The sequence below is a fragment of the Lynx canadensis genome, chromosome A1, assembly GCF_007474595.2.
Source record: "Lynx canadensis isolate LIC74 chromosome A1, mLynCan4.pri.v2, whole genome shotgun sequence".
Classification (NCBI taxonomy): Eukaryota; Metazoa; Chordata; class Mammalia; order Carnivora; family Felidae; genus Lynx; species Lynx canadensis.
Genome location: NC_044303.2, coordinates 172,709,779 through 172,722,173, shown reverse-complemented (window position 1 = coordinate 172,722,173; position 12,395 = coordinate 172,709,779). Strand labels below are relative to the sequence as shown.

The following is a 12,395-nucleotide window of genomic DNA, read 5'->3' as shown; positions in this document are numbered from 1 at the left end:
ATATTTATGTGTGGATACATTTGTTTACTGGATGTTTGTTTACTACATAGTCATGAATTGCTTTGGTTTCCAAAATGAAGACCTTAAGTGAAATATAACTCCATATCCCCTCTGCCCAGGAGTGACATCTAAGAAACAAATCTTTATCAAACTAATAACTAATAACTTAAAAGATCCACTTAAATAGAAATGGATAGGAAAATGGCATTATGTGGTAAAGGGGATACCACTGTTAGTTCTTTGGTTAATGTGCTTGCCCACGCTTTTCCTTTGGCCTTTTGTTACATTTGCCAGCTTCTATCTGAGGAAAGCTGGAACACAGACATAGTCCACAAGTTACAAGCCATTATTTTATAATCTGCTCTCATAAATTCATTTTATGATTCTTTTGTGTAAGTTGAAAAACTTTTGCGTTGTCTTGGCTTGCAGAGAGGTATTGATTTTATCTCTTCTTCCTCTTCTCTTCCTCATGTCATTAGCACTCATCTCAGTCAGCTAGAACTTTCCTGTCTTTGGTTGTTTTCTTACAACACCCAGGCATACAAGCGGACCTCAAGCCCACAGCTGCTTCTCATCACTTCAGAGGCTTTCTTAGAGAATGACTCAGCATGATTCAGCAGTCTAACGGTCCCTTTGGGGAACCCATCTTACCAAGTATTTTCAGCAGTGAGCCCATCTTATAAGCTAACAATATTATTCATAGACCTTCGAGTTTCCTGTGTTAGTCCAGCTCAGTTCTGATAAGTGTCCAGACATGTGTTAGGATAGGATTAAAAAATTAAGGAATTCAGCTTTAGAATGAAGAGATTCCCAGGCATGAAAGAAATTTTTGTGATTCAGAAGTAAAAGATTAATTAAATGTTTATTTATTTTGAGAGAGAGAGTGAGAGAGAGTCTTAAGCAGGCTCCACTCATCCAGGTGCCCTAGAAGTAACAGATTATTTTAAACTTATTTCCATTCATTTGCAGAATGAAATTTGTTTAAGCAGTAGCTGGTACTGAGAAAGTCATGTTATTAAGTGATGAGGGAAAGAAAGGCGACAGCCAAAAGATCACACAATGATAGAACCAAATGGACACCATGATATTTGTTTTTACCTGTTTGTTACGAAGTTATGTTACAGACTTTGGGCAGTATCTGACCTGTGTCCCAGAAGTTCCTTTGTGGAAGTTTCTACTTACCCATAATATAGCTCAGTTATTAAAAGTACATAAAAACTAAGTTACCATGAGATAATTCTTTTTTTTTTTTAAATGATTTTATTTTTAAATAATCTCTGTACCCAACATGGGACTCAGACTTACAACCTTGAGATCAAGAGTCACATACTCCACTGACCGACTGAGCCAGCCAGGCTCCCTGCCATAAGAGAATTCTTTTTCTTTTCCTTTTTCTTTTTTTTTTTTTTTTTTAAGAATCCTTGATAAAGCTCTGGAGGCAGGCCTGCACTTGGGAGTTCCCAGTCATTGGTGATATCTCCTGGTGCCTGGTTAAGACAGAGTGGAAATCCAGGGGACAGCTAGTGCTGGTTTCTCTGGTGACAAGAAGACTGTTAACAGGTAGTCACAATGGCTTGTTATTTCCAGATTGCTTCTTACGTTGTATTCTTATCTCCATGACAAGGTGCATACATTTGCCTGAGTTTCCTACCTGGTATGGGAGGGCGGGCTGTCAAAGTCTGCTGTTCGAAAGTGTTTCATTGAGATCACACTACATGATGTACTTGCTTTTGTATTGCCTTTCAGGATTAAAGCCATAGAGAGTCCCAACAAAGAAGATGATACTCAGTGGCTGACCTATTGGGTAGTGTATGGTGTGTTCAGCATTGCTGAATTCTTCTCTGACCTCTTCCTGTCATGGGTCCCCTTCTACTACATGCTGAAGGTATGTTGGATTTTTGTGAACTTCTCTGTTTCCTTCCATCTATGTATTTGCTTTGTGCCCTACCACTAAAATAAATTCCATCTTAGGACCTAAATAACAGGAACAGATGCTTGAGTGTTGGACATCTGTGGCTCTGCCTCAGATTATAAATAGGAAAACAGAATTCGACACACCTCCCTTATTTTGTATACTGTCTTGGAAACAGCCAAAGCAATTGTGTATTCAAGATGTGTTTGGTAATAAAAGATGGAAATACTGTGACCTAGCACAAGCATTGTTGTTAGTTTACCAAGATCCTCCCTTCAGGCAGTGTTACCTAGGTTTGATGCAGAAGCACTGCACATTTTGGCAGGCCATTGATTATTTACAGTGGTGTGTGGGAGTCTTTCTTTCTTTCTTTCTTTCTTTCTTTCTTTCTTTCTTTCTTTCTTCCTTTTTCTTTTTTTTTTTTTTTAGTTTATGTATCGATTTTGAGAGAGTGTGAGCAGGGGTGGGGCAGAGAGAGAGGGGGAGAGAGAATCCCAAGCAGGCTCTGTTCTGTCAGCAGACAGCCCGACTCAGGGCTCGATCTCACTAACTGTGAGATCATGACCTGAGCTAAGATCAAGAGTCCGACGCTTAACTGACTGAGCCACCCAGGCACCCTAGGAGTCATTAGGAGAAAAAAAAACCCACCTTATTTCTTATATAGGTTTGGAGAATGAAGATGTGAAGTGGGCTCTCTGAGGAAGTCATTTTGATAACTTTGACAGGTGCAATGGTCAGGGATCAGCCCTGCCACACCTCGTGTTTGGTAGAAATCTAGCCTTGGTCACCACCATGTGAGGACAAGGATTAGGAAGTTGAAACTCATTCCTAATGGGACCTGTATTGATTCTGACTGAGAATGAAAAAGTTAACATCTTTTAATAAATAGAGTGGTTCTTTCTTTCTAGATAGGACAAACTGTCTTCAGTTGGTTCCTTGAGTGTCTTCCGTGGAAGAGACCTGCTTCCCGTTAGTTGCATAGAATGTAGATGGTACCTCAGGCTCATGGGGCCAGACTTCCCAAGCTGTAGAGAGTGGGGATTCCAGCCCTTATGAATTCTGAGTTCTCTTCTTTCCCTTCATACTCTGAAGTATTCATTTTTTTAAAAGTCGCCCGTGAAATGAAGACTCAAATACTTCTGTAAGATTTTTAAAGAAAAACAGCAAACCCTGCTGCCTATACTGCATTCCTTAAAAGCAACCATTATCCCTACATTTATGGCAGATTATTTTGTCATTTACCTCTGTGTTTCTAAATAACATTCTTGTTTAGCCACCTTTTAATTTTTCTATTTGACGCATTAGCTCTTGATTCCTACTGGTAGGATTTGGTTCCCTTTCCTGGCTTTTCCCTGCCATACACATGCAGTCCTCCTGTGTCCCCATCTTCCTCAGGTGTTTGTATCATAATTTTGGTTAGATACACATTCACCACTTACATTATTGTGACTTTGTAAATACGATTTAGTTATACCATATAGTGTACATAGTGTGTACATGTAGTGTTCTTGCTGTTTTTTATTTTCCCTGGAACTAATCATTGTTTTCTTATTTACATATTCAGACCTATTTCGAGGGTCCTTGTTAGTTCAATTTGTCTTACTGTTTCTACATTTCTATTTACTTTCTTTTAAATTTTTTGTCTAAAGAAATTTAGATAAAGGAAATTAGATGCAGGAAGCTCTCATTCTTTGGTCTCCCTCACCCCACCTACCAACATGTTGATGTTGTCTTCATTTTTAATTCTGGGCAGTTATGGATACATTTTTGCTTTATCTCTGGCCTTAGCTGTTTTTACAATCTATAGATGTTTTCTTCTGTAGATAATGTATTTATTCATTGATACATATTTTTCAATCTTCCCTTCCAGTTTTCAAGTTTACTCCATTCTGTTATATATGCCACACAGCGTATTCTTTATTTCAGCTCTTTTTTGTATCTAATACTTTTGCTTGTCTCTTTCCTATATTTTCTCGTTCTTGTTTCTTATTGCTCTGTCTTCTGACATAGTTAGCAATTTAGCTTAAGTCTTGGTTAGTTCTAATATTTCTATTGCTGATAGAATTTGGTAGTTGATCGTGTTGTCTTTCTTTTTGAAATGGTTGTGCTTTTCAAATCTCCTGTTATTTTGGCCTGTAAGCTCCTTTTCCTCTAACAGTATCAGCTGTTCTGTTAGGCACTGGGATGGAGGAAGACCACATGCCAGTCCATGCTGGTCCCAGGAAGCTGTGGGTAGGGGCGGATGAGTCCTAGGGTAGGGAGTCCCAGCCAGCACTGTGAGGATCTGTGTCGTTCAGGGTACTCCTGGGCTCTAGAATAGTTATGTAGGTTAAAGAAAGGGAGTTGTAAAAGCTGGTGACTGAATATAGCCATGAGAATTGAACAGTAATTAACTTTATTTTTTAATACAAGAAAGCTATTTCATTTGAAAACTGGAAAACGCTAATGACATAGGTAGAGAGCAGTAATTATTTTACTGTCCCAAGATGATAGCTACAGGGTCCTGGAAAGAAAGGAGCAGACCAGAGTGAAGCCTAATCACATTGGAGAGGTATAAAAATATAGACACCTGGCTCTGGTTCTGCCTGGTAGTCTTGCCTTAATTCATTCAGAAAAGATGAATGAGTCAGCTTTTCTGGATTGCTGAGGGGCCTGAGGTATTACTTGGGCAGATAATATTCCAGAGATTTACAACAACAGTAAAAACTGTAGGATTTGGTAATACCACTATCGTCTTGTATACTTTCTTCAAGTACATTAATTTGTGACTTTCCTAAAATCTTACAGAAGAGAAAATGGACTCTCAGGTTGTTTATGACCTTCCCTAAAGTCATAAAATAAAGTAGATACCAACTCTTTGATTCCTAATCCAGTGAGTTCTTTCCATTTCACCTTGATGCCTATACTTATGATGAGGGTTTCTAGGTCTGCATCAATAGTAATCCATTCCTGAAAATTAGATACTCTACCTGGAAATACCAGCCAGGAGACTATTTCCTACAATTTTAAATGGTAAAAATTAAGATATATACATCTAAAACTCCATACCAGTTTCCTAAATATTAGTAAAACACAGCAAAATACCTCTATATAAGTAACAAATGTGTTAGGGTGTTAGATGCTAACACCAACACTTCTTGTTTTCCAAATTGTTGACATAGTTAGTAAAAAATTATCACTTAGTATGTAGTAGTACATGGCACCTCTAGGACACTCTGCATACCGTTGTTGTTGTTTTAGCTATTTATTTTGAGAGAGAGCGCATGTGTGCGAGTAAGGGAGGAGCAGAGAGCGAGGGAGGGAGAGAATCCCAAGTAGGCTCCACACTCAGTGTGGAACTCGATGGGGGCCTCTGCATAGGGAATTCTAATTTACTGTCAAGAATGTAGTTTTTCCTTTTTCTCACACATCATTTTGTTTAAATTGTTGTGTTGTGTTTTGGGTATATATGTATTAACATTACCTATATAAGCAACCAGTGGAAAACACTGTATGATGTTTGGATGTTACAAACCAGAAGTCTTCCACAAGGAAATGTTAACTACAGAGATGGTCTATAGGGTCTGCCTGGCTCTAAGCAGAGGAAATGGAAGCTAAAGCCAGGGAAAAATGCAGTTACTTATTTCTGCATTTTGGGTTACTACAAATGGCAAATTATGAAATTTGCAATTAAGAAAATCAAGGTTTCTCTGGCAACATCTTCTTATAATTCATTAGGATAGCCAGCAAGCCCAGCAGGTGCTAGAGCAGAGTCTCTGAGAAAACTAGCAGGAAACATGAAACCACCCACACATACTGAGGTGCTGAGGGTATTTCAAGGAATTGGCTTCATTGAGAGGCCTGGACCTGTAGCAGAAGGTCTTACGATGCCATGTGTGTGTGAGGGCTTGGTGGAGTTTGGGTTGGTTGCACAGATGTGTGTGGTGAGACTAGGAGGTGGCTGGTCTGAATGTTTGCTCTTCCCCTTCCTTTTGCCGTGCTTTTCCCCCATTGCTTCTCTCTTAACATTCCATCTTTCTGCTGTTATGTTCAGTAAATGAGCTGTGGAGTCTGTCACACATCAGGGGTAGGAGGTTTGAGGGAGGATTGGCTTAAAATCATAACTTGGAGATTATGACAGGGAATTGCATTTGGTTGAGTGCTTGGATATGGGAAGCAGCCTTTGTAGTCCCTCCAGTTCAGAAATTCTCAACCTTTTGGAAATATATGGAGGAAATTTTGTTTGTAGCTGTTAATAGTCACTGATTTTACTTAGTATTTTATGGTGTTGTCTAGTATAGTTTGGCTTGAACATTTACATGTTCAAGTGTTTATTTTTTAAGAGAGAGAGAGCACAAGCGGGAGTTGGGGGCAGACAGAGAGGGAGACAGAATCTGAAGCAGGCTCTAGGCTCTGAAGCTGTTAGCACAGAGCCCGATTCGGGGCTTGAACCCACGAACCATGAGATCATGATCTGAGCCAATGTCAGACGCTAACTGACTGGGCCATCCAGGTGCCCTAAAAATATATATTGTTTATGGTAAGTCACTTTCACTTTATTTTTCCTTTATATTAAAGTTAGAGAACTTCTTGATTTTGTTTTTTTTGGTAATTATATGCGTAGGTGTATCATTATCTTAAGTTTTATTTCAGGTACTAAAAGTGTTAGAAATGAATTGTTTAAAAAGGGTATCTACTGTTTCCAATTCTGTGTCTCCCTCTCTCTCTGCCCCTCCCCTGTTCATGCTCTGTCTCTCTCTGTCCCAAAAATAAATAAACGTTGAAAAAAAAAATTAAAAAAAAAAAAGGGTATCTATTGGTTCTGAGATTTGATTGTAATTACCCCCATTTAAAGCTAATCAGGTAGCCTGTTACTGTTTCATGGCTGTTGGTGGAAGACAGAATTGTTGGAAGAAAGTCCCAGCACTCCTAGATGTTCCAGATATTTCTTATTTTCTCACAAAAATCTATGTGAGGTAGATTTTTTTTTTAATTTCAGTTAATATCTTTTTATATTATAGAGTCTATACAGACTTAGGCAATTAAGTTACATACGCAAGGTTTGCCTCACTAGTAAATGGCAGAACCAGGACTAGAGCCCAGTTTCTCTTGAGACCATTCTTTAACCTCTATCTACTATAATATATAACTCTTTTTTAAAATGTTTGTTTATTTTTGAGAGAAAGAGAGAGAGACAGAGCTCAAGCAGGGAAGAGCAGAGAGAGAGGGAGACACAGAATCAGAAAAACAGGCTCCAGGCTCTGAGCTGTCAGCACAGAGCCTGACATGGGGCTCGAACTTATGAACCTCAAGATCATGACCTGAGCCTAAGTTGGACACTCAACCCACTGAGCCACCCAGGTGCCCCTAACTTTCTTATTTTTTTTTAAATTTATTTTTGAGAGACAGAGTGAGACAGAGCACAAGCAGGGGAAGGACAGAGAGAGAAGGAGACATAGAATCTGAAGCAGGCTCCAGGCTCTGAGCAAGTGTGTAGCACAGAGCCCAGTGCAGGGGTTCGAACCCACAAACCGTGAGATCATGACCTGAGCCGAGGTCGATGACTTAACCGACTGAGCCACGCAGGTGCCCCAGCCCCTGACTCTCTTAAAATCAATTTGTTAGGTGGAGAGAGCTGCATATTTTTAGATCAAGATTTTTAATTTGGTATTCCTTGTTCTGTATTCTTACTAGTTTCTAGTTTGTTTGATATCTCAGTTTCTGGTGGAAGTGTTAAAAATCTATGAGCGTGGAATTTCTCCATTTATACAATTATGACTTTAATTTACATAATTCAAAGCTATATTTGGAAGCTATCTATAATTATATAATTATAAAATTATAAAAACAAATGGTATAATTATATAATTACATATATATATACATACAAGGTTATATATAATTTACATCTTCAAAGATGTGTAGGTTTTATGTGAATCTACTTGGCAAATTGTTTTCCTTTATCATTGCCTTCAATAATGTTTGTGTATGGTTAAATTACTTTATAAGCTATTTTGAGAGTTGGTATTTGTCTGATACATCTCTTTCAATCTATTTTTTTTTAAGTTTATTTATTTTGAGAGAGAGCAAGTGGGGGAGGGTCAGAGACAAATGATCCCAAACAAGCTCTGTGCTGTCAGCATGGAGCCCAATATGGTGCTCAATCCCACAAACTGTGAGATCATGACCTGAACCAAAATCAAGAGTCTGGACGCTTAACCAGCTGAGCCACCCAGGCGCCCCTCTTTCAACTCCGTTATTTTCAGTGTTCCTAGTTGGTTTTGCCTTAGGTGTGTTTCTTACAAGAAACATATAGCTTTACTGTATTTTTTTTTAGTCTAGTCTGATAGCCCGTCTTTTGAAAGGTAGCCTCCTGCTCTCCTGTGTCCAACAAATTCTAGTTCATGAGTGTTACTTTTCCAGAGTTCTGTAGTTCAGATAATCTAGAGAGGGTAATTTGTTGAGAACCTGTGTTTTGCTTTGTATTTTGAGTGTAATACAAATGCAATACAAATTTCTCAGAGCCAAAATGGTACTGATGGAGTGAGCTTTGGGGCACAAATATGTGCATTTTAAGCCCAAGGCTTTGTTACTGGTTTAGTCCAAAAGCTTTTCATCTCTAGAGCAAACATAGAAAAGCATTGTGGCTTCTCAGTTATTTGAATACATTGTTTGGTTTGGAATAATAAGGACTAAGGCTGTGGAGTTTAATGGACAGCAGAAGAGGTGTGAGGTTTTTTCTTTAAGGAGAAGTTGTAAAATGTACAGATTTGGAATCTCAAGAAAGGACTTCATTTTTCATATCACCTGGCTATGTTAGAATCTTTTACCCTAAGAAAATCCAGTAGGCTGGTTATTGAACTTTCTAGGGAAATGAGCAGGTCGCTGTGCATATCCCCTTTTTTGCTCAGTGTCTTAGATGAGAATAAGCGGCTGGGACAACTAAAAGGGCTAAGCTGTTGGCATTTGAATAAACAGTAAGACTTTTGGGGGGGCATAAATATAAGGTGACAGTTCTTATTAATAAAGTTTTTAGGGCATAATTCTGGTCTTTTTTATTTCAAAAAAAATTTTTAATGTTTATTTATTATTGAGAGACAGAGAGCATGAGCATGGGAGGGGCAGAGAGAGGGGGAGACACAGAATCCGAAACAGGCTCCAGGCTCTAAGCTGTCAACACAGAGCCCGACGCGGGGCCCGAACTCATGGACTGTGAGATCATGACTTGAGCCGAAGTCGGACGCTCAACTGACTGAGCCACCCAGGTGCCCCTGGTCTCTTTTTTATTTCAATGGCAAAGTACAGCCATAAAAGAGTTGGGAAATGATATCTACATTCAAAGTGGAAGATGATGAACAGTTGATTGTAAAGATTCCTCGAAGGCAAAAACTGAGATTCTGCTGAGTTTGTCTATAACAGGATGGATACATGTGACAGACCTACTGGGGTAAGCCAACTAAGAACAAGCTTCACGGGTTTCTTTAGACAGTTTTTTTTTTTAAATCTATTTATTTTGAGAGAGAGAGAGAGCACAAGTGGGGGGATGGGCAGAGAGAAAGAATCCCAAGTAGGCTCCACATATGGTCAGCATGCAGAGCATGATGTGGGGCTCAAACCCAAGAAACCATGAGATTGTGATCTGAGCTAAAAGGAGTCAGTCACTTAACTGAGCCACCTATGTGCCCCTAGACAGTTTTCTTTACACGTGCAGTTAAGTACTATGTTTCTTAAACTGATTTTTAAGAGTTTTGATTAATAGAACTTCTTGCAGCCATAAACTAAAAAGTGATCCAAATTAGGAAGGAAGTTAGGTCGTCAGATTTGGTGTGTTTTACCTTTCTGTTTTCAGTCTCAGCATTACTAGGTCATGATTTGTCAGGTGTTTTTTCCATCCAAGAAAAGGGCACTTGTAGCCTGCAGAAAACACTGGAAATGCTATTGGAGAACATAGCCGAGGCAGCGGCATCCACAGAGCAGAGGCGGCAGTGTGTGTTGTCAGGATGCCCACTGCTGTCCCGTAACCTGCTGACTCTCATTCTGTGCAGTGCGGCTTCCTGTTGTGGTGCATGGCCCCAAGCCCTTCTAACGGGGCAGAACTGCTGTATAAGCGCGTCATCCATCCTTTCTTCCTGAAGCATGAGTCCCAGGTGGACACTATGGTGAATGACTTGAAGGACAAAGCCAAAGAAACTGTAGATACCATCACTAAAGAAGGTAAGGCCCAGGGGCAGCTGGGTTCAGCAGGTGAGAGGACATGGGAAGTACTGGGCCCAAATAACAAGTTGCTTCTCCCCTTTCCTATCAGCTTTCCTCAGCCAAATGCTGAGGCCACCCTGGGATTTCTTTACTAATACTTTGCCTGTCGCCCTTTACTTTTTCCAAGATTCTCCCACCATGCCACATTTAATGCACTGTTTAGTCAGCACATTAGGAAAAATGACTTTCCTGTGGTGGGCAGAGAGTTTAGAGAATCATCTGTGTTTATATACCAGTACAATCTCTTTAATTCATTTCAGGTTGACCTGTTTCAAATTGCTTTTGTTAGAGGTCAAGAGAATGCCCTTTCACGTATCCAGATTCATTCATTCATTCAACAAGTATTTATTTCTTGAGGTGCTTAATATGTGCCAAGCATGTTCATAGCACTGGGGATGAACCAAACAGACCATACTACTTGAACTCATGAAGCTTATACTCTTGTTGAGAGATACACAGTAAAAATTTAAAATTACATGATACAGTTAGAGTATACAGAGAAAAATAAAGCAGATAGATAGGGAATACCAGGGCTGAAGGGAAAGGTACAATTTTAAATAGAGTGATTTAGGGTATCCTCACCAAGAAGACTGTCCTGAATCAGACTTGAAAGAAACCATGGGGAAGAATGCTCTTGATAGAACTGCATGTTTAAACTGGAGGCAGGAGCAGTATGGGTGGAAGGGAATGATCTAGAGGAAGAGAAGAAGGAGATAAGGTCAGAGAGGTTGGGGAGTGGAGGCTGGAAGACCGATCAGGTAAGGCCTTATAGGCTTTTGTAGAGGCTTTGGCTTTAACTCTGTGAGGTGGGGTGCTGTTGGAGAGTTTTGAGCAGAGGAGCAACATATCCACCCTGTGTTTAACAGGCCACTGTATTAAGAATAGACTGAAGGGGGATGGGGAAGAAATCAGGAGACCAGTTATAAGGTGTTTGCAGTGATCCGGCTGGAGAGGACGATGGTGGCTTGGCTCATAGTAGTAGCAGTAGGGGGCGAGAAGTCATTGGATTCTTGATATGTATATTTTAAATGTTTATTTATTTCTGAGAGTGTGGGGAAAGGGCAGAGAGAGAGAGGGAGAGAGAGAATCCCAGGCAGGCTCTGCACTGTCAGCATAGAGCCTGTTGTGGGGCACGACCCCACAAACCATGAAATCACAACCTGAGCCAAAATCAAGAGTCCGTTGCTTAACCGACTGAGTCACCAAGGAGCCCCAGGATTCTTGATATATTTTGAAGGTAGAACCAATAGGATTTGCTTATGGACCAGGCATGGAACATGAGAGAGGAGTCATGCATAAAGCCAAACTTTTCAGCCAGAACACATGGAAGGAAAGAATTGTTGTAGAGATGGGGAAGACTAGATAGAGCAGGTTTAGAGGGGAAAATAAGGAATTCAGTTCTGGACATAACTTTGAAGTGTCTATTAGGTACCTACATGGAGTAGTCAGGCAGCTAGTTGGATATATATGTTGAGAATTCAGAGACAGGTTTGGGCTAGAGATATACATTTGGGGGTCACTAGCAGGATAGTAATCATGGGACTAGGTGAGATTATTAAGTGAGTGAACGTAGTTAGAAAGATGAGGTCTGAGGCGGTGGCCCCCAATGTTTAGAGATTGGGGAGATGGGGAGCAACTGATAAAGTGGACTGATAAGGAGCAGTCATTTGTGGTAGCAAGAAAACCATGTGACTGATGTCCTTGGGGCCAAGTAAAGAAAGTTTCAAAGTGGGGAGTAGTCCATTGTGTCACCTGCTGCAGACACAGGTCAAGTTAGGTAACGAGTGAAAACTGACCATTACACTTGGTGGTGAGGAAGGCACTAGTGATCTTGACAGAACAGTTTATGGAGTGGTGGGACCCAAATGCTGATTGGAATGGATTTGAGAGATGGGAAGCAAGGCTGAGAGAATGTAGGTCTTTTGGGAAATTTCCTGCAAAAAGGAGAAGACTGTGGCTGCACCTGGAAGAAGGAACTAGGGTCCCTAGTTCCTAGGGATGTGCTTTTTTTTCTTTTTCCTAAAGTAGAAGGAACAAAATATGTCTGAAAATTAGTGGGAATGATCCAGAAGAGAGCAAAAAAGTGGGTATGAGTGAGGGAAGAGCTTCTGGAGCTCCATCCCCAATTAGACCAGAAGAGATGGGAACCAGAGTAGGAACAGGACTGGTCATGGGGCACAGAGGTTGAGAACACGAGTAGAGATGCTGGTAGGTGAGTGCCTGTGATGGTGGGTGCCTACAGAAGGGA

The 12,395-nt window shown here is 40.3% G+C and overlaps 1 protein-coding gene across 3 annotated transcripts in view; it reads left to right on the top strand.

Annotated features, from left to right (window-relative positions):
• Window positions 1-12,395, top strand: part of REEP5 (receptor accessory protein 5) — a 35,633-nt gene that overhangs the window by 18,390 nt on the left and 4,848 nt on the right. For 2 of the 3 annotated variants that reach the window (XM_030326453.1, XM_030326444.2), the window contains exons 3-4: window positions 1,747-1,885; window positions 9,937-10,105. In XM_030326453.1, coding sequence (XP_030182313.1) covers window positions 1,747-1,885; window positions 9,937-10,105 — 308 coding nt within the window. The remainder of the gene's footprint in view (window positions 1-1,746; window positions 1,886-9,936; window positions 10,106-12,395) is intronic. The other variant, XM_030326461.1, reaches the window with a different exon arrangement.